We start from the raw sequence: 18,395 nt of genomic DNA, 5'->3' as shown, positions 1-18,395 counted from the left end.
GAGCACAGAGAAATTACATAAATTATTTATGTAATCCAGTGATGGATACATAAGTGGAATCCAGTGAGCTTTACATTTTGATTAATGTGTTTTGGGGGTTCTGAAATTTTTATTTAATCCGCCTTTATATCTTATGTTTTTTGCTGAGACTTTCTATTCATTTCTAGAATTATTTCTTACTTCTTGGAATACTTTTTAATGACTGTTTCACAGTCTTTTTCAGATAATTCCAGAATATGTGTCATCTTGGCATTGACTTGGGTAGATTTCCTTTTTCCGCAGCACTGAGGATTTCCTAGCTCTTTATCTGCTGATAAATTTGGAGTTGCATTGTGGGTATTTTAAATGGCACTCTGAAAGTGAAAGTGAAAGTGGCTCAGTGGTGTGGACTCTCTACAATCCCATGGACTATACAGTCCATGGAATCCTCCAGGCCAGATTACTGGAGGGGGTAGCCTTTCCCTTCTCCAGGGGATCTTCCCAACCCAGGAATTAAACTGGGGTCTCCTGCATTGCAGGCAGATTCTTTACCAGCTGAGCCACAAGGGAAGCCCAAGAATACTGGAGTGGGTAGCCTATCCCTTCTCCAGGGGATGTTCCTAACCCAGGAATCGGACAGGGATCTCCTGCGTTGCAGGAGGATTCTTTACCAACTGAGCTATCAGGGAAGCCCCAAATGGCACTCTGGTCACTTTAAACTCTATGGAGAATGTGTATTTTTTTTTTTTAAGGCAGGTAATCAGTCCTCTTGGGCACAGGCTGCAGGCTCCAAACAGCCTCAGGGCATTGGGTTCAGTGTCACTTTTGTTTAGCCTTTGCCAAGCTGTTAGAATCTGTCTCATATTTTTGCCCAGCTCCCCACTCCTAACAATGTTCCACTGCTTTCTAATTCTCTGGGACTCCGTCTGGCTGAAAGGTGAGTGAGTGTGAGTTGCCTTGATCTGCTTTGTGTCTCAGCACTGACTTCTGGGGCCAGGTGGCCGGCTTGCTGTCGGGGCCGCAGGTGGTCTGAGAGGAGGGACACCTCCCTCGGAGTCCCCGGCGACAGGCGGCCCTGCCACCGTGGTTGTTCCAGCTGCTGCCCTGGAGCAGAGTCGCCTGGCGCTGGGTTCAAGAGAATCGAGGAAAATAAAAACGGGGTTTCCTCCATCTGCTCTGAGCACGGAAAGTTCTTTTTTCTGGTTTCCAAGCCAGAACTCCTCGCACTGGAGCTTTTTCGTCCCGCTTCCAGCTCTGTCCAGACGTCCGCGTGCTTAGAGCACCGCTCTCCTTCCCCAGCCTGACCGCTGCCATTTACTCTGAGCGCTCAGCGTCACTCGGGGACTCTGTCCGGGTGCCACCGCGGGCTTCCCGGGTGGGGCAGGATCCGCTCGTTCGGCCTGCCTTGCCGGCGCTTTGTGCTAGCACCGGAGCATCCGTAGCGGTCCTGCAGTGCGGTCCCGCCTTCTCCGTAAAGCCTTCTCCGGTACCGCCGCCCCCAGCCCCACTCTAGAGCAAGGCTCCCCCCGCCCCGTATCCAGCACACTGCGCATTCTGCGCAGTGACTTGCTGTGGTCGTGGGGTTGTGTGTGTGTCCCGCTTCCTAGCCCATCACCCAAAGTCAACGGCTGCATCTTTTCAGGCTTCTGTTCTCCGTCTCACCCACTTTCCTCAATATAAAACGTGCTCAGTACTGGCTTATTGGAAACACCTGATTCCCACCGTGCCCTGCGGGAAGCTGCTCACTAACCTGGAGCTCTCTGTCCGTGGCGCAGCAGGAACCAGTGGAGTTCCTAGAGTCTATTCATTCTTAGAAACACTTGTCCCTCCCATGCCTCTGTGCCCTGACCCTGCAGTCTCCCCAGGAAGTTTCCCTATTCTTTCTGGGACTCAGATACAGCTTTGCAAGGGCACTGCCAATTCAAAACCTCAGAAATTAGGCTTTTTTTTTTTTTTTTTTTTTATGGTCAACGGGAGAGCTTAAAGAGACTCTGATTACACTTCTTTTGAAGCTAATCACAGCAGAAGCTCTTCTTGGTAGCTCACTAGGAAACAAGAAGTTCTGAGTAAGGGCCTCTGAGGACCGTGGGGAAGTGTCTGAAAAGCTCCCACGGCCTGACCAGCCAGCAGTTCCACCACAGTCTGGCCAGGCCTCCCAAAGTGAAGATGCTCTGTGCTAAGCTCTACGTGGTATTATGGAATCAAGTAGAACCTTATAGGAACCCTAAACCCACCCAGACTCTTTCATGCTGAAAGTCGTCCATTTCCCCTGACTTCCCAGGTGCAGGAGGGTGCCCTTCTGGGCCAGGACTGCAGCCTGGGTCCCCGGAGAGTCTCAGATGTGTCGCTGGGGTGATGTGGATGAGTGACCCGTGCGTCCTTCTTCTGTCCACTTCAGGAGGCGTGCGAGGCCCTGCTGGACCAGTGCCTGCGCTACGTGCAGTCCTGCAGCCCCCAGAGGACCGCTGGCAGCCTCAGCGTGGGCTTCGCCCCACTCTCTCCACCCTCCGAAGCCACCGCCTCTGGCCCCAGCCTCGTGATCGATGGGAGAAGTCTGGCCTACGCCCTCCAGAAGAACCTGGAGGACAAATTCCTCTTCCTCGCTAAGCAGTGCCGGTCTGTCCTTTGCTGTCGCTCAACCCCCCTGCAGAAGAGCATGGTGGTGAAACTGGTCAGGAGCAAGCTCAAGGCCATGACCCTGGCCATAGGCAAGTATCCAGGCCAGACAGCCTCCTCCTGTGCAGCTGCCTTCTTTTGAAGCATCTTGGATTTCCTGCCCCTTCCATACTATACTCTAGGGTGGGAAAACGCTTTCTTGTTCTTTTTCCTATTTATAAAATCACACTCGGTGCAATAAAATTGGCAGTCTGTTCCAAATATAAAGCTTGGATTTGAAAGCCACAAAATACACTAGCAACAGATACAGCTACATATTATAAAGTCAGTAATTCAGTGTCGAATTAAAAAATTAGAGCTTCTTACTGTCTCCCGGGAGACAGGAGAGTCCTGGCGTGAGGCCCTCAGCAGAGCCCTGCCCACTAAGCCTGACCCCAGGACAACTTAGGGAGAAGGCCCTTTGTAGGTGCTTCTGATGGCCATGAGCCGCCTGGGGTCCAACTTCATCACACTTTGGGACCCAAAGATTCCATGGGGATCAGAATCCCCATTGCTTCTTGTCTGCTAAACTTTGTTTAAGTGTTAGTCACTCAGTTGTGTCCGATTCTTTGTGACCCCATGGACTGTAGCCCGCCAGGCTCCTCTGTTCATGGGATTCTCCAGGCAAGAATGCTGGAGTGGATTGCCATTTCCTTCTCCAGGGGATCTTCCCCACCCAGGAATCGAATCCTGGTCTCCTGCATTGGCAGGCTGATTCTTTACCATCTGAGCCACCTGGGAGATGATTTTGTTTCAAGACCATCATCTAATTTTAAAACATTTCTCCTAACTGAATAGTTGCTGGATTTTGCATCATTTCCTTAAGGACTGTGTGTCTGATGGTGGTTTTTCCTTGCAGACTAGGGCCTGGCGAGCCTTCTGGGCCCCTCTCCAGTCTACACCAGCACCCACCTGTCTCCCCACCCACTCTGATTCAAGTCCAGTGTCCAGGGAGGTTCAGGGACATGGCAGCCCCACCTACTGGGGAGAGCTGGGAGAGACTGCAGGGAGCCTCGGAAAAGGGGTGGTCCCCAGGATTCCCCGATATCAAATAGTTTGGTCTTCCTGCATATAGAATGCACGCCTAAGTGAGAGTTGGCTCTGAAATAAAGCTTCCTCACCAATCAGTAATAATTACCCTATTTTCTACAGGAAGTCTGTGATAGCTCCCCTTTGGTGATACAGGAATTGCCACCCTGTCACCTCATCAGGACAGTTAGGGCTGGTGATGGCCTTAGCATGGTTGTCATGGAGATGGACCTGCACATCCCCAGGGCATGGTAACCTCTGAGGGGTGTGAGTGTGTGTTCACCCACAGCCCCCTGGTTCCGGCTGAGATAAGACAGGCAGCTCTTCTAGGGTGGCCCCTCTTCAGGGAGGCTGTCTCAGGACCACCTTTGCCCTCATGTGCCCATACAGGCCTTTAGGTCTCTCTCAGCAGGTGTTGGAGGCAGAAGCTGAGGAGTTTGAGTCCGGGTCTGCACCCTCACCGATAACTTTGCTCCTCTGTGCTCCACCCTCAGCCATAATGTGGGGTCAGCATCCCCCAGTGGGGCGAGTGTGAGACTCTGAACATGATAGGGAACATTCTCGGTGCCTGTTCGGGGCCCGGCTCACTCAGCCACCGCATCACTGGTGTGTGGCGCTCACTTAGGAAACTGGGGAAAGAAAAAGGCTAGTTAGAAAGAAAAAAACAAAACAATCTCAAAAGGGAAAGGAAAAATAAAGACCCATCAACTTTTAGCTCATTGCTTTCTATGAGTTAAGGCATGAATGTGACCTAGACCTGGGCATCCAGCAGTTAATAATCCGGAGAGCATCATTGCCCACACATCTCATTTTCAATGGGACATTCTGGGCAGAGCTACAGAGGTTATTGCTTCACAGAATTTCAGCTGGACAAATACTGACTCATTCTCCAGGTTGGGCCCTGTGCAGTAAAGAACAGAGGGATCACAGAGGGAAGACATCCATCTGAGTCACTCGACTCTATACACCTATACTTTTTACATGTTTGAAATGGGGGAGGTATTCTGTGAGGTGGGCCCTTCTGCCACCCTGTTCCAAGAACAGTCACTCTCAGTGAGTGATAATGAGTTTAACTCTCTGGTTGTCTTTCCCCAAAGACGTGGAGAGCGCTGACCCTGTGCTCCTACACACTTTCTGTCAGCAATTTGACTAAATACATAAGTGGTCTCCTTAATTACATGCTTGGAGAGACCAAGGGTGGGCACAGTAACTAACAAACTAGCCAGACTTGAGTGTGCAAACAGAGTTCCACAGTTTGCTGGGCAGAGTTTAACCTCCTTTGTTCAGTTTAGAGAACCACTCACAGGAGTGTGAATGGAAGTAGCTTTGACTGACATGTGACAAAGCCTAGAAGTGGGTCAGGAAGTAACAGGGAAGGTGGTGATCCTGTTCTGTTCTAGATCCCTGAAGGGCTCTACTGGTGTGTGAGCCAGTAGCTTGGAACGTGTCCTAAATGGAAAGGGGCGCTGGCCGTTGCTTTCTCAGATTCTTCCTGGTGTGGCTGCTGGGTCCAAGCCTCCCACCAGGTTTGTTCTGACTGCATAACCCGGCTCCACTGGGGCAGGGGCTGCACTGCCTCTTCCTCACTTCTCCCTAGGACCCCTCACAGTTCCCAGCTCACACCGGAGTCCCGTGGAGATCCACCGAGCCTGTTTAATCATGTACATCTCAGCTCATGATTCTCCCTGCCTGTGATGTTCTAGGAGACGGAGCCAATGACGTCAGCATGATCCAGGTGGCAGATGTGGGCGTGGGAATCTCAGGCCAGGAGGGCATGCAGGTAAGGACAGGGGGCTGTCCTGGGCAACCAAAGGGCTCCCACTGTGAGCCGTGCTGGCCTCGCTGTGAGCTGTCCTGCACAGCTGAAGGCTTGGACCTTGGTATAGCTGGCGCTCGCCTCCTGCTAAACTGGCAGTAGACCAGGTGGCAAGCGGCTCTTCATGTTGGTGAAGCCGTGTGGTGAATGTGCCTGTCAGTCTGTTTCTCTGGAAAGGTGGCATGGAGTGAGGCAAGGTGAGTCATCGCCTTCCTCTGGCTGTCGGTGGGTCGTCTCTGCAAGGCATTTTTTATTGCTGCTGAACATCAGTGATACCATGGACCTTGCTATAGGACTGTTGTGTCTTGCTGTCACTATAAAGATGGAGTAAAGCCATCCTCCCTCATGTGAAAATCAATCTCTGTGTTTTTCATTTGCCACTGTGTTGGTTCTCTGCACATGATCCAGACGATGAATAAATGGGTTCATTCTACATTTGATTAAGTTTGAATCACAGTATTTTTAACTTGGTGGAGACTTTTGGGAACAGTCTATCTGGTTGTCTTCTTTTAAAAATCAAGTTGTTGTCCACTCTTTGCTCATCAGTTGCTCATTGATGTGCTCACCCTGTAACGAGCTCTTGAGCACTCATGTGTCGCATGCTCGTGCAGGGTCATTGATTTTGTCACTTGACACTGAAATCACAGTTTTATGGAAAGTCCTGAGCCAGAAGCACAGTTGTTCCATCTCGGCCTCATCCTCAGTATATAACTCTCCTCCTGCGCCTCGTCTGACTTGGGTTATGTTACTGTACGTGTTTTCTTCCTCCATAAAACTGAAAATGGAACCCAGTTTGGTTTCATCCTTGCCCCTCCTCCCAGTAACATCACATGCTGCTGCTGCTAAGTCACTTCAGTCATGTCCGACTCTGTGCGACCCCATAGACGGCAGCCCACCAGGCTCCTCCATCCCTGGGATTCTCCAGGCAAGAACACTGGAGTGGGTTGCCATTTCCTTCTCCAGTGCAAGAAAGTGAAAAGTGAAAGTGAAGTCGCTCAGTCCTGTCCGACTCTTTGCAACCCCATGGACTGTAGCCTAGAAGGCTCCTCCATCCATGGGATTTTCCAGGCAAGAGTACTGGAGTGGGGTGCTATCGCCTTCTCCATGACATCACATGGGGGAGCTCAAAAATGTATATTGAATGAATGAGAAAAATAGTTAATTCCATCTGATTTTTTCAGCATTGCCTCCTTTGCACTCATTTCCTAGAATGAATACCTACCCAGGGCAGGGCTTTTAAACCACACGTGCAGAGAAATGCAGCCAGTGAATCCACTTTGTATCAGGGTCTCTCAGATTGAGCATGCCAGTGAGGAAGGGCATGAGCTGTGTCCACTGCAGGGCCTCAGGGCAGGAGCCAGAGGATTCAGTGAGCCATGAAGGAGGTGTGGGGATCAGCCAGACTGTAGGGCTCTTAAAGAGACTCAGCTTTGAGTGGACATGACTTCTGCATGGAATGTCACTGGATGCTTCCATATTTACTTGAAGCTATACTTCTTTATTGAGGGCGCACTGTGTAAAGTGACAGTAAGACTCGACACTTTCTCCTACTGTTTTAAGGGTTCAGGTTCCCCAGGGGAGTGTGGCCCTGCTTGTTGTTAGTCCAGTAAGAAAGGGGACATTGTGCGGAGCTCCCTGGAAGAGACACTGTGTGGGACGCTGTGGCCGTAGGGACCTGAGGAGTCCAGGCTGAGTGTCTGAGGAAAAGTGATGGTAGTTGCAGCTCCCCAGCTCAGCCAGGGTGGAAAAGGTGTCCCAGGCAGGGGAACAAGAAGGACCAAGGAGATTCTGTAGCTCTGAGACACCCAGTCTTTGAGGAGTCATCTGGTCAACCATGTTTGTTGAGTACCCCATGGGTCAAGCACTGACTGGGAACCAGGGCTGCAGGTAATCACAACATCTACCATGCAGGGTCTCATGGAATATTCAGAAAGATCAGAAAGGGAAGGTAGAGAAGATTTTAACTTACACCAGTGGTCATAATTGAGTTGTCTTCAGTGCTGTGAAGGAACAGCATGAGGTTCCCTGCTGAGGATGTGGTGGAAAGCTCTGCCCAGCTGGGAATACTGGGGAGGCCACTGTGATTGGGGGAGCAAGCGGTGTGTTCAGGGTGTGGAGGCGGGAAGCTGGGCCGAAGGGTGGAAGAAAGGCCAGCGGGGCCTGGAAGGAGGGGCATACCTGCGGTTCTCAAGGTCGGGGCAGCTTCTCAAACACTCCTGGGGCCTCTCCTTCACTCTGACTCACCGTCAACCCTTCATTGTTTAGGACATTGAAGACAGGTACCCTGTGTGATGGTATCTGTCTCCAAGTCAGTGTCTGGCAACTGCAGGGTCTTAATACATGATTTTTGAGAGGATGAATTGTGGAATAAATGAAGGAAGAAAAGATGCACGAAACCCTTAAGGCTCCCACATGTTGACAGGAAGAGGGGTAAAGATATGGTTTGCTTTCAGATCCTTACTTTTGGGTTCAGAAAGCAGACATTCTGAGGCTTCATTCTTTTCTGTCATGTGTAATGATGTTACTCTGTTTCACAAATGGGACAGTATCTAAGTGATATTTAAGGGAAGCCTATAAAATTTGAAAAGGAGACTTAAATGTTTGTGTGGGATAACCTTCAAAGATAAGCAAAAATGTGTCTTTGACATTTTCTTGGATTTTTCCCCCAAATAATGAAATTCATTCCCAAATAATGATGTATTCCAAGTTATTTTGGACACAGACGTTGTCATTAGGATGGCACCGTCTGGCCAGTTAGTTTAATTTTGTAGAATACGTTGCTCAGTGAGGTAAAGGAAAGCTTCCTCCCCCGGCCTCTTTCCTGTCTGCAGAGGAAGCCTGCCATCCATCCCACTGTCCCTTCAGCCCATGTTCAGTGCCCTGCAGTGGGCATCCTGAGACTGGGCTGGCTGGCGGGCAGGGTGTCCATGGGCCTGGCCTTGCTCATCGCCCGTGGCTCTTGGGGAGAACGCCCCAGAGGACACCTCTCAGGACAGCTGTCTGTCTGTCCCTGATGCATACCTAAGGGGCAGCTTTGGTTCATCTTTGGGTTGGGATCCTAATATGATTTAGATGAATAAAACATCAGAGTGGGAAAAATCAGGGAAACTTCATACATCTCCATATTTTTTTTAGTTTGCCTAAAAAAAATGCATGGGAAAGAAAAAGCGAAAACTTTACAAATCCATCAATTGCATATATTTGAAATCTTAAATATGTCCTCTAGAGCAGTATCCCTAAACTAGAGTGTGATTGATATTGGATTTTTCTTAAATGCAAGCGTTCATCCTGGAGACAGTGGTTAACAGCCAGCTCAGACTGGATTTCTACATCCCTGTTGTGCCTTGTGTTTGGGGGGAGTTAAGACGGACCTCAGGCGCAGTGAAGTAGCACCAATAACTAGCACTCTCTCCCTCCCAAGGCAGTGATGGCCAGCGACTTCGCGGTGCCGAAGTTCCGATACCTCGAGAGACTCTTGATTGTTCACGGACATTGGTGCTATTCCCGGCTTGCCAACATGGTGCTGTACTTCTTCTACAAAAACACAGTATGTATTTGATGCCAGTGTCGAGGATTTTTGATGTGAAATCCGTGAGATTCACAGGACTGTTAACTGAACGTGGTCTGCGGGCCATGCCACAGCCTCCCGTTGGTTCCACCCGCACTTGGCTTCTGTGGCTTTTTCCCAGGCCTGGTCTGCCCTTGCACCCTCAGTCTCAGAAGTCTTAACTCACTTGCTGCTCTGAGGATGGAAACAGGTAGATCCAAGGAGGAAGTCCACTTGCAGCTTTATAATAAGTAGAGTTACCGTGGGGTCCAGGGGTTTTCATGAAGTCCTCAGTCAGTGAGTGGTCGAGGCTCCTTTCTGCCCCCACCCAGCTGACTCCAGTTTCCAGGCTCTTTACCACTCTGTCCCTGTCTCTCTCAGGAATGGTCTCCTGAGGCGCCCACAGACAGGATGCTCTGATCGGTGCTCTCTCAAAGCACATGGGCTCATCTGATGAGTGGAAGTGTGGTTGGCAGTCCTGGGTCAGCATGAGAGGACTCGGCTGGGCTGTGACCCTGATGCTAAGAAGGCTGTTGAGATTGTCTTCAAGAAGCCTTTCCTCATCCCCCTGGCCACCATGAGTGTACATACGCCTATGGCTGCATCGTTGCTTCTGTGTTCATTCATCAACCACAGGCGTCATCACGTTTTACCATAGTTTCCTATTCAGGAAACTTCTGCACTAGACACTGACACTCCTCTATAACTCTGCTATGCTCTACTACACACCTAGCCCGCTGCACTGTCTCAATAAATACACAAAATACTTTTGCTTATAAGTCTTGGATTACAGAACTAGTCAATGAGGTAGTGAAATGGTAAAAATTTTATTTTTAGCTAAACTGATTTCATAGCAGTTTGTTTATTCAGATACAAATGGACTTTAATATAGCAGTTATGACATTGAAGCTTTGGCCCCAGATTTAATGAAATAGAAATAAATGGCAAAAATCACGCCCACCCTGGGCCAGCAGGAAGGGGCTGCCACCCTCTGTGCTGGCAGGTAGATGCCCCTCAAGCCAGCTCATTCTGTACTTGACCTTTCAGTTAGGGCGTGCACAGACCTGCTTGGCTTAGGACAGTTCTATTTCTTCAGGGATTCTGATTCAGGGCCCTGGTCTGTTTCTTGCTGACCCTAACATTTAATTCTTAGTTCCTTCACTACTGTGTTCTTGGCAGACAGCCGTGTGGCAGCAATAGCCTCCAGGATGGACCACATGGCCATCTCAGGACCCTACCCTACTTGCGAGGTATAGACATTCTACTGAGAACTTGCTGGATTGCTGCTTGTCCCTTTTGCCTCTGATAGGAGGCAAGGAGACAAAGTAAACTCTCGGGGTAGCTGACTCTTCAGCTGTAGATTTGCCCTGCTGGATCCATAGCTCCAAAGTCAAGAGCATGTCTAATTTTATAGATTAGATCCTGGAAATTAATTCAGACTGGGTTCTGCCTGGGACTCAATCCATGCAGGGCTGTGCTGTGCTGTCCCTGACCTCATCAGATCCCCTTGCTACTGACTGCCTGGCGTTGCCTCCCCAGCACCACCCCCTCCTCGCACAGAGTTGCAAACCTCGAGGCTCCCAGCTCCCAAAGGGGTAGGTGGTGCTTTGAGTAAAGGTGTGAGTGGGGCTGGGCAGGCTGGAATCCCAGCACTGTTTCTCTCGGTCATTAGCTGTGCAATCTGGAGCAAGTTAATTGCCTCCTTTGGATTTTGTTTTCTTTATCTGAAAACAAAACAGAACACAGGAATTGAACTCTGCTCTCTGTAATTCCTAATGAAAACTTCTCAGGCTGAGGGGGAGGCATTCCATATTTCAGTTGCAGAAGAGACCCAGAGTGGCCACTGGAATGGACAGTGCCTCCTGTCTGCCACAGCGACTCTGCCCTCAGGGGAGGAGACAGGCAAGGAGAAGGGGCCTCTCTTTATTCTGTGTCAGATGCAAGGCCTCCGTGAACAAGCACTTAATCTACTTGAGAAGTTCAAAAATAATCATTCTGCCTCCCAAAGTGAGAAATTCATTTGTTTTCAGAATAAGTTCGCCTGCCTTCCAATAAGGAGTAGAGAAGGAAAGTTTCCATAGCAACAGTGGTTTGAGGAGAAGGCTTTGGGTACCACATGAAAAAATAATCTCAATTATCTAAGTACTTTTTCTCCTCTTTGACTCCACTCGGTTACTGATGAGTCACTAGGCTACACATGAGGAGAGAGAAGAGTGATAAGCAAGTGTGGGTGTGAAAAAGGGAAGAAAGTTAGTGAAGAAGCCAAGTTTGTCAGTTTTCAGGGTGGAGGGGAAGAGTTGCATTAGGGCATAGACTGAAGCGAAGCTTGGAAGATCTGGGTCATTAGAGGTGATATCAGTGTAGACTGTGTCCTTTTTTCCTGATCATTGGAACAAGCCATTTTTAGGTCAGGAAACCTCTCTGAGCTCTAGTTCACAGAGGTTAAGTGACTGCCTCAAGGTCAGAGAGATGCACAGCAGCAGCTCCAGAACCCACACCCAGGCCACTGTCTGCGGTACCCAGCAGAGAATGTTCTTCCTCCGTGGCTCCTCCAGGCCAAGAGCCCCGAGTGGTTGAACAAGATGGGTTTGTTACTCATGCAATGACCACTGTCTAGTCATTTGACACCTTGGACCTTAGTTTCCTTTCCTCTAAATGGGGTGAGCACGCCGGCCCTGCTTGAGCCACAGACGAAGGAAATAGCTGTTCTTTGACAGTAACAACCACAGATGACGTTGATGAGCATCTCAGCATGTAGGGAGCTCTTGTGAGTGCTTCATTAATTCTCACCACAGCCCACAGCTGAGTATGGCTGGTGTGCCCATGTCATGGACAAGGTCACTGAGGCAGAGAGTGGCTAAATAATCTGTGCCAGCTTGCATAGCTAGCAAGTGTCGGAATGCTTGGCAGTCGCTGAGCTGCCAGTCCCCACCCCCCCCACCCCCCACCTCCATATAGCATCAGGATGTTCAGTGACCAAGTAATAGTGGGAAGAGGCTCACCCAGGTCCTCACGCTGGGCATGGGAGGACGCTCCTCCACCTCTCTGGACCTTGCTTTTCTGTTTGGGATAGCCATAGGGACCAGCAGGAATGCCTGTAGCTCACCCTGACAGCAGAGTACCTGGCAGAGCCCGGGGCTCAGAGTCGTGATCACCACCATGCTTGTGTGTGCGTCCTCCCCTCCACCAGAGTCAGTAACTATACACTGTTCCTCATCACAGAGGAAGGCAGCATCCAGGGTATGACCCAGATAGGTTTGGTGTAGTGTCCCAGAGATGGGCACAAGGAAGGAAGCCTGGTGGTGGGTGATGCCCCCGGCTGCCCCTCTTGACGTGAGCCACCCTAGACCCCGCCAGAGCTTTATTTTGTTTTCCTATGATCTGTGGTCCTTTGGCCACAGGACTGCATCCCTCCGAGGGCTGTTGGTGGGAATCCCGAGCTGCTGTTGCTGCCCTTCAGATGCTGGAGGGATGCAGGAGGGGAGGGAGAGACAGGGCACCAAGGTGAGAGCCGTCTCTGGAGACAATCTCCGCACACAGATTCAGTCTTTCCAGCCAGACTGCGAGCCTCTCGGCCGCCTGGGACAGGAGTCCGCAGGCAGCTCTTGGTCCCCTGGGATGGGAACCTGCGGAGCGGCCCTTGGGCCCCTGGGACGGGAGTCACGGGCGTCCGCGGGGCAGTTCTCGGCCACCTGGGACAGGCGTCTGCGGGGCGGCTCTCTGGCCCCTGGGACGGGCGTCTGCGGGGCGGCTCTCTGGCCCGTGGGACGGGCATCCCGGGGAGGCTCTCTAGCCCCCTGGGACGGGCGTCCGCGGGCGGCTCTCGGCCGCCTGGGACCGGAGCCCGTGGGGCAGCTGAGAACCGCCGTCCCACCCTTCCTTTGACCACAGATGTTCGTCGGCCTCCTGTTCTGGTTCCAGTTCTACTGCGGCTTCTCCGCGTCCGCCATGATTGACCAGTGGTACCTGATCTTCTTTAACCTGCTCTTCTCGTCGCTCCCCCAGCTCGTGACTGGGGTGCTGGACAAGGACGTGCCGGCCGACGTGCTGCTCGCCCAGCCGCAGCTCTACCGCAGCGGCCAGAACATGGAGGTGAGCCCCGCCCCGCGGCACCCTGCAGCGAGGGGCCCGCGCCTCTTTCCGTGGACACCCTGGGCAGGCAGAGCAGGGCAGACGCCGGCCGAGGTCACTCAGATGCGGAATCCAGTGCTTAAAATGATACGAATGCAGTCATTTACAAAACACGGGTTTTGAAAACAAACTTTTGTTACCAAAGGAGAAATATGGCGTGGAGGGGTAAATTGGAAGCTTGGGACCTTAACATACACACACTACTGTATATATAACACATCACCAGCAAGGGCCTACTGTGTAGCACGGGGAATTCTACTCGGTATTCTGTAATAACCTATGGCGGTGAAGAATCTGAAGAAGAATATTACTTTGCTGTACCCCTGAAACTAACACAACATTGTACAACATTGTACACTACAACCATACTCCAGTAAAATTTTAAAAATAAAATCTTCTAAAAAAAATGGACACTGAAACAGTTAAAATTCTAGAATCTGACCAGTGGGAGTAAAACAATGAATTCTGTCTACTTGACTACAATGCATTTAAGTAGAAAGAGTTGATTGGTTGTGATGGTATCAGAGGTGTATATATGGGCCCAAACTCATCAAAATGTTTACATTAAAAGTGTGTGTAGTTTCTGTATATCAGTTTACCTAAAGCTTAAAAAAAGAGGGAAAAGATTTTTTTAAAACTATGTGTGGGTGTGTGCTAAGTTGCTACAGTCGTGTCCGACTCTTTACAACATTATGGACTGTAACCTGCCAGGCTCTATGGGATTCTGTCCCTGGGATTCTCCAGGCAAAATACTGGAGTGGGTTGCTGTGCTGTTTTCCAGGGGCTCTTCCCTCACCCAGGGATCGAACCCACACCTCTGTGTCTCCTGCACTGGCAGGTGGGTTCTTTACCACTAGAGCCTGGGAAGCTCTTTTAAAAGTATACCGAGATGAAAATTGTCTTTACACTAAAAGTTTCCAGGAGCCCAAGGAAAGCCTATTTGGAATCCAAGTCAAGGACCTGTGGGATGGCTGTAGGCAGATCAGGGATTTTTCTTAAACATCCCCAAAAGAAATGTGATTTTCTTTGAGTAGGGATTAATGAGAAGATAAATCCATAGGGAAACTCTGGAAAAACCAAGTGAACACAAACCGATAATGTAAATACACGTTTACATTAATACACTGCGTAGATTGGCATGCTGACTCCCAGCTGTCCCTGCTGGTCAGTAAAGAAAGCCACGTCAGTGCTTCTCTTGGGCTGATTGGAATTATACATGTGCCCAGGGAATAGAGCCCAGCATCTCCCACAGTGGTCTCTAGATAATTCAGAACTGATTTACTGAAGCACTGACTTCCCACCGGGCTTCCCAGGTGGTGCAGTGGTAAAGAATCCACCTGCCAATGCAGGAAACACAGGAGATAAGGGTTCAATCCCTGGGTGGGAAAGATCCCCTAGAGTAGGAACTGGCAATCCTCTCCAGTATTCTTGCCTGGAAAATTCCCTGGACAGAGGAGCCTGGCAGTCTGCAGTTCGTGGGATGGCAAAGAGTCAGACACAGCTGAACGACTGACTTCCCGTGGGCAGCCTGGGATGCAGACTACTGAGGGTCAGGTAAATGAGGGTCTCTCCTCGTCACCTGGGGGCGCTCCTGTACTCAGCCAGGTCTCACCTCCTGGGTGAGTTTGTTCTGGGGACTAACAGGAAGGGGCTGGCTTTCCTCAGTGCTCAGTAAATGCTCATCTTGTCTGCTCGAGTGTGCTGTGGGCCAATGCTCACTCTTGCAGCTCAGAGCTCAGGGTCAGATACAGACATGGGCACCCAAGGAAGACTTGATTAGTCCATTTCATAGTCATTTTTGCCTTTTATATGCAGCTAATTGATTTTAACATTAGGAGACATCCGTGATTTAATGTTAAAATAACTCAGTTTTAAGAAATATTCTAGGGGGTCCACCAACAGAGGGAAGCAAAGCCCTTTACAAAGTAGAAGGACTCAGGTTGGAGCGGCTGCCAGAATTTCATGCTCTGGTCCCTGGCTCGGGAAACTCCTCATGGGATTTTAGAGTGCATTTCCTCTTTTTCCTGTTGTAACAGGACCTTGCAGACCCAAATGATGTCAGTGACCAACTCTGCCTCAAGGGCCCTTGCGGAGCCTTTCCATAGTGTTTTTTCCACCAGCCCCCGGGACCTCCCTCTCCAAGGCCTGGGTTAGCAAGTGTCCCTGGGGTGCCCGGCTTGTGCCTTTGTGGCCCCCAGGGGTGACTGGAAAACCATGTGAAGAGATGAGGCCATCCCTGTAATGCCTGTGCTTGTTCTTGTGTCTCAGGAATACCGGCCTCGTACGTTCTGGCTGAACATGGCCGATGCTGCCTTCCAGAGCCTCGTGTGCTTTTTCATTCCCTACCTGGTAAGTTGGCCCCTGGCCAGGCCTTTCCCGCCAGTTTCATCCGGTGATGCGCAGACAGAGGACCCCACTGTCTTTCAGGCCTACTACGACTCTGACACAGACATCTTCACCTGGGGCACCCCCATCACTGCCATCGCCCTGTTCACCTTCCTCCTGCACCTGGGCATCGAGACCAAGACCTGGGTGAGAACCGTGGGACTGACCCGGAAGGGAGCTGGTCTGTGAGCCCTCACTGACATGCCCAGTCTGTGAGCTTGAGCAGGGTTTTACGAAGCCAGCCTCTCTGTGCTGAGAACACACCGGGTCCCCGGGCCAGCCACATGGACCCGAACCTGGGTGGGGCAGCTCCAGCCCACGCCCGCGCCTGTCCTGGGCAGCACTGGGCCCCTTCCCGCGGAGTCCCCTCCACCCTCCTTCCCCTGGCCCCTGGCGTCCATCGCCCAGCCTGTGTTCACGCTGACCCACCCTGTTCCCACTCTGAGAACACTGCGCCTGCACTAGGAGCACCGGTGCATTTTTGTTGAAACAGAAGCCCTGTTGTTCTCTTTATCCCTCAGACCTGGCTCAACTGGACGGCTTGTGGCTTCAGTGTCGTGTTATTTTTCACCGTGGCTTTGATTTACAACGCTTCCTGCGCGACGTGCTACCCTCCCTCCAACCCCTACTGGACCATGCAGGCGTTGATGGGCGACCCCGTGTTTTACTGCATTTGTCTGCTCGCGCCCGTGGCTGCTCTGCTGCCCAGGTAGGGGTCCGGGACAGCGGCCGTCAGGTCCCGCGTGAGCGCGGAAAGCTCTGTCTGTGCTGTGCTCCTGAACCATTCGAATCCCAGAGCTCAAAGGCTTCGCGGCAGCAGTAGCTGACTGTGTTCTGTATGTTCTTTCCAGGTTGTTTTTCAAAGCCCTGCAGGGGACCCTTTTCCCTACCCCGCTGCAGCTGGGACGCCAGTTAGCCAAGCGGTCCCCCGGGAAATTCAGGGCTCCCGGAGAGACCTCTGCTCAGGGGCACATCCCGGGAGAAGCAAGGACGGAGCCACCGGGACAGAGGAGCATCAGTGCCGCACAGTCCGTCTCCCAGGACTGCAGCTCACGGGTGTCCCGGGGCGCGCGGCAGCCGGCCTGCTCCCCCGAGGCTGGCGGGGAGCCCAGCGCGGTGGACGTGGGCGTGCTGCGGAGGGAGGGCGCCCTGCCGGACAGGTTGGGCAGCCAGCCCTCCCGGTCCTCCTCGCCAGGGCCAGTGGCCGTGGAGGGCTGTCCGGGAGGCTCCAGGATGAAACCTGTGAGCGCCAGCCGGCCAGCCCCCTGGCCATCCGTCTTCAGCGTGCCCGGCCTCAGCTCCCTCAACTGGATGTCCTCGCTGTCCCTGGTCGGCGGGCTAGGCAGCGTCCTACAGTTCTCCCGGAGCGGTCTGCCCATGGACAAGCGCGACGGCGACTTCCTGCCCGGCTCCGCGCTGCCGGACCGGGACCTGTGTGGCTTGAGCGGGCAGACCACAGACTGCTTCTAGGACCCCCTTCCAAGAAGCGCGGCTGGCAGTGCAGAGTGAAAACCTTGAAATGCCCCCCCCCCACTTTTTTTTTTTTTGAAAGATGTTAATATTATTTATGTTTATTATTTGCACAGAGTTCTAGTGAGGTATATTTTATATATTTCCGAGGCTGACACAGGAAATGAAAGGTACCGAAAAAAGAAAGTTTATTTTTTAAAAATTTTAAGTAGAGTATATTGAAAAGAAAAATAAGAGCTTTATCTTATATAAAAGTTTAAAGAAGAGTGACACTTGAAAAGGTGTGTTTAGATTTATTTTTTCATCTCATTTTATTAAAGAAAATGCAGTCTGTTTGGTTTGCTTCAGTATGTGTGACCTTTGCTTTCCCTGAGGATGAGCACAGGGAACCCCCGGCGAGTGTGGATGGAGTCGAGGCAGGTGATGGGCACACGCGTGGCTTTGACGGAGATCCTCACTGTCTGTCTGTCAGTCCCACCACTAGGAGGGTTGGGTCTCTGCTTCACCAGGAGAGGGAAATTGAGAACTCTGGGAAAGCAGACACACACAAAATTCATTCCAACGTTCATTTCTATGCAGGAATTTGGTAAAGATCACCTGTATGTATTATAATTCCTATGTAGGTTCTTGCCTGTTAAAATCATAACAAGCAATAAACAGCCTTCACTTTGCAAAGAGATCATGTCCGGTTGCCACTGTTGTGTGATGTTATTAATATGTTACCTAATGTTACTAAAGACCTGTTCATGTGCCCAATACGCAGGCAGGTCAAACAAACCAAGTTTGTTTGAGCAGAGAAATGTTTACTGCAGGACCAAGCAAAGAGAATGGGTGGCTTGTGCTCAAAAAATACCATGAACACCCCTAAGGATTTCCACAAAATGTTTTTAAAGGCCACATGAGGAAGGGGCATCCCAGAGTGTGTGATCAGCTGTGACAATTCCCTGATTGGTTGATGGTGATCAGTCCTTAGGTGCCAGAAAGTCTGGAGGCTCATGGTCATCAAGCAGTTCATTTCTTCCATCTGGTGGTGGTTCCAACATCTGGAAAACTCAGGAAATATGCATCAGATACTATTATCTAGGAACCTCAAAGAGCAGCTACAGCAGAGGATATAGGGAGGGGTCCATCCCAGGAAGACCCCATAGGGTCTTGCTCTTTGCTGCACTAACAGAACATGTTCTGAGTACTCTGGGACACTTCTTCATGGCAGGTTCTTTTAGATTCCATGAAGGAAACAGCTGGGTGATATGCAGGCTGCACACTGGGACGTTGACACAGGCTATACCTGCACCAGGTGTCCCCAACCTACAAGATACTTCCTGCCAAGAGGCTAGGCTTTTTACCTTTTTGTCTTAGGAGTCACTACTGCCATCTCTCTAA

The 18,395-nt window shown here is 50.9% G+C and overlaps 1 protein-coding gene across 1 annotated transcript in view; it reads left to right on the top strand.

The window, feature by feature from the left end:
* ATP10A (ATPase phospholipid transporting 10A (putative)) overlaps nt 1-17,687 on the top strand; it is a 180,064-nt gene extending 162,377 nt beyond the window's left edge. The window contains 9 exon segments of the mRNA XM_070478113.1: nt 2,378-2,687; nt 5,367-5,443; nt 8,901-9,026; nt 12,918-13,118; nt 15,426-15,506; nt 15,585-15,689; nt 16,064-16,251; nt 16,394-16,902; nt 16,905-17,687. Of these exon segments, the coding sequence (XP_070334214.1) occupies nt 2,378-2,687; nt 5,367-5,443; nt 8,901-9,026; nt 12,918-13,118; nt 15,426-15,506; nt 15,585-15,689; nt 16,064-16,251; nt 16,394-16,902; nt 16,905-17,101 (1,794 nt within the window). The 3' untranslated portion in view covers nt 17,102-17,687.
* Nucleotides 17,688-18,395: the final 708 nt, after the last annotated feature.

The sequence above is a fragment of the Odocoileus virginianus genome, chromosome 16 (genome assembly GCF_023699985.2).
Source record: "Odocoileus virginianus isolate 20LAN1187 ecotype Illinois chromosome 16, Ovbor_1.2, whole genome shotgun sequence".
NCBI classification, from domain to species: domain Eukaryota; kingdom Metazoa; phylum Chordata; class Mammalia; order Artiodactyla; family Cervidae; genus Odocoileus; species Odocoileus virginianus.
Note: the sequence above shows the minus strand (reverse complement) of the source record. Positions and strands in the feature narration are given on the sequence as shown.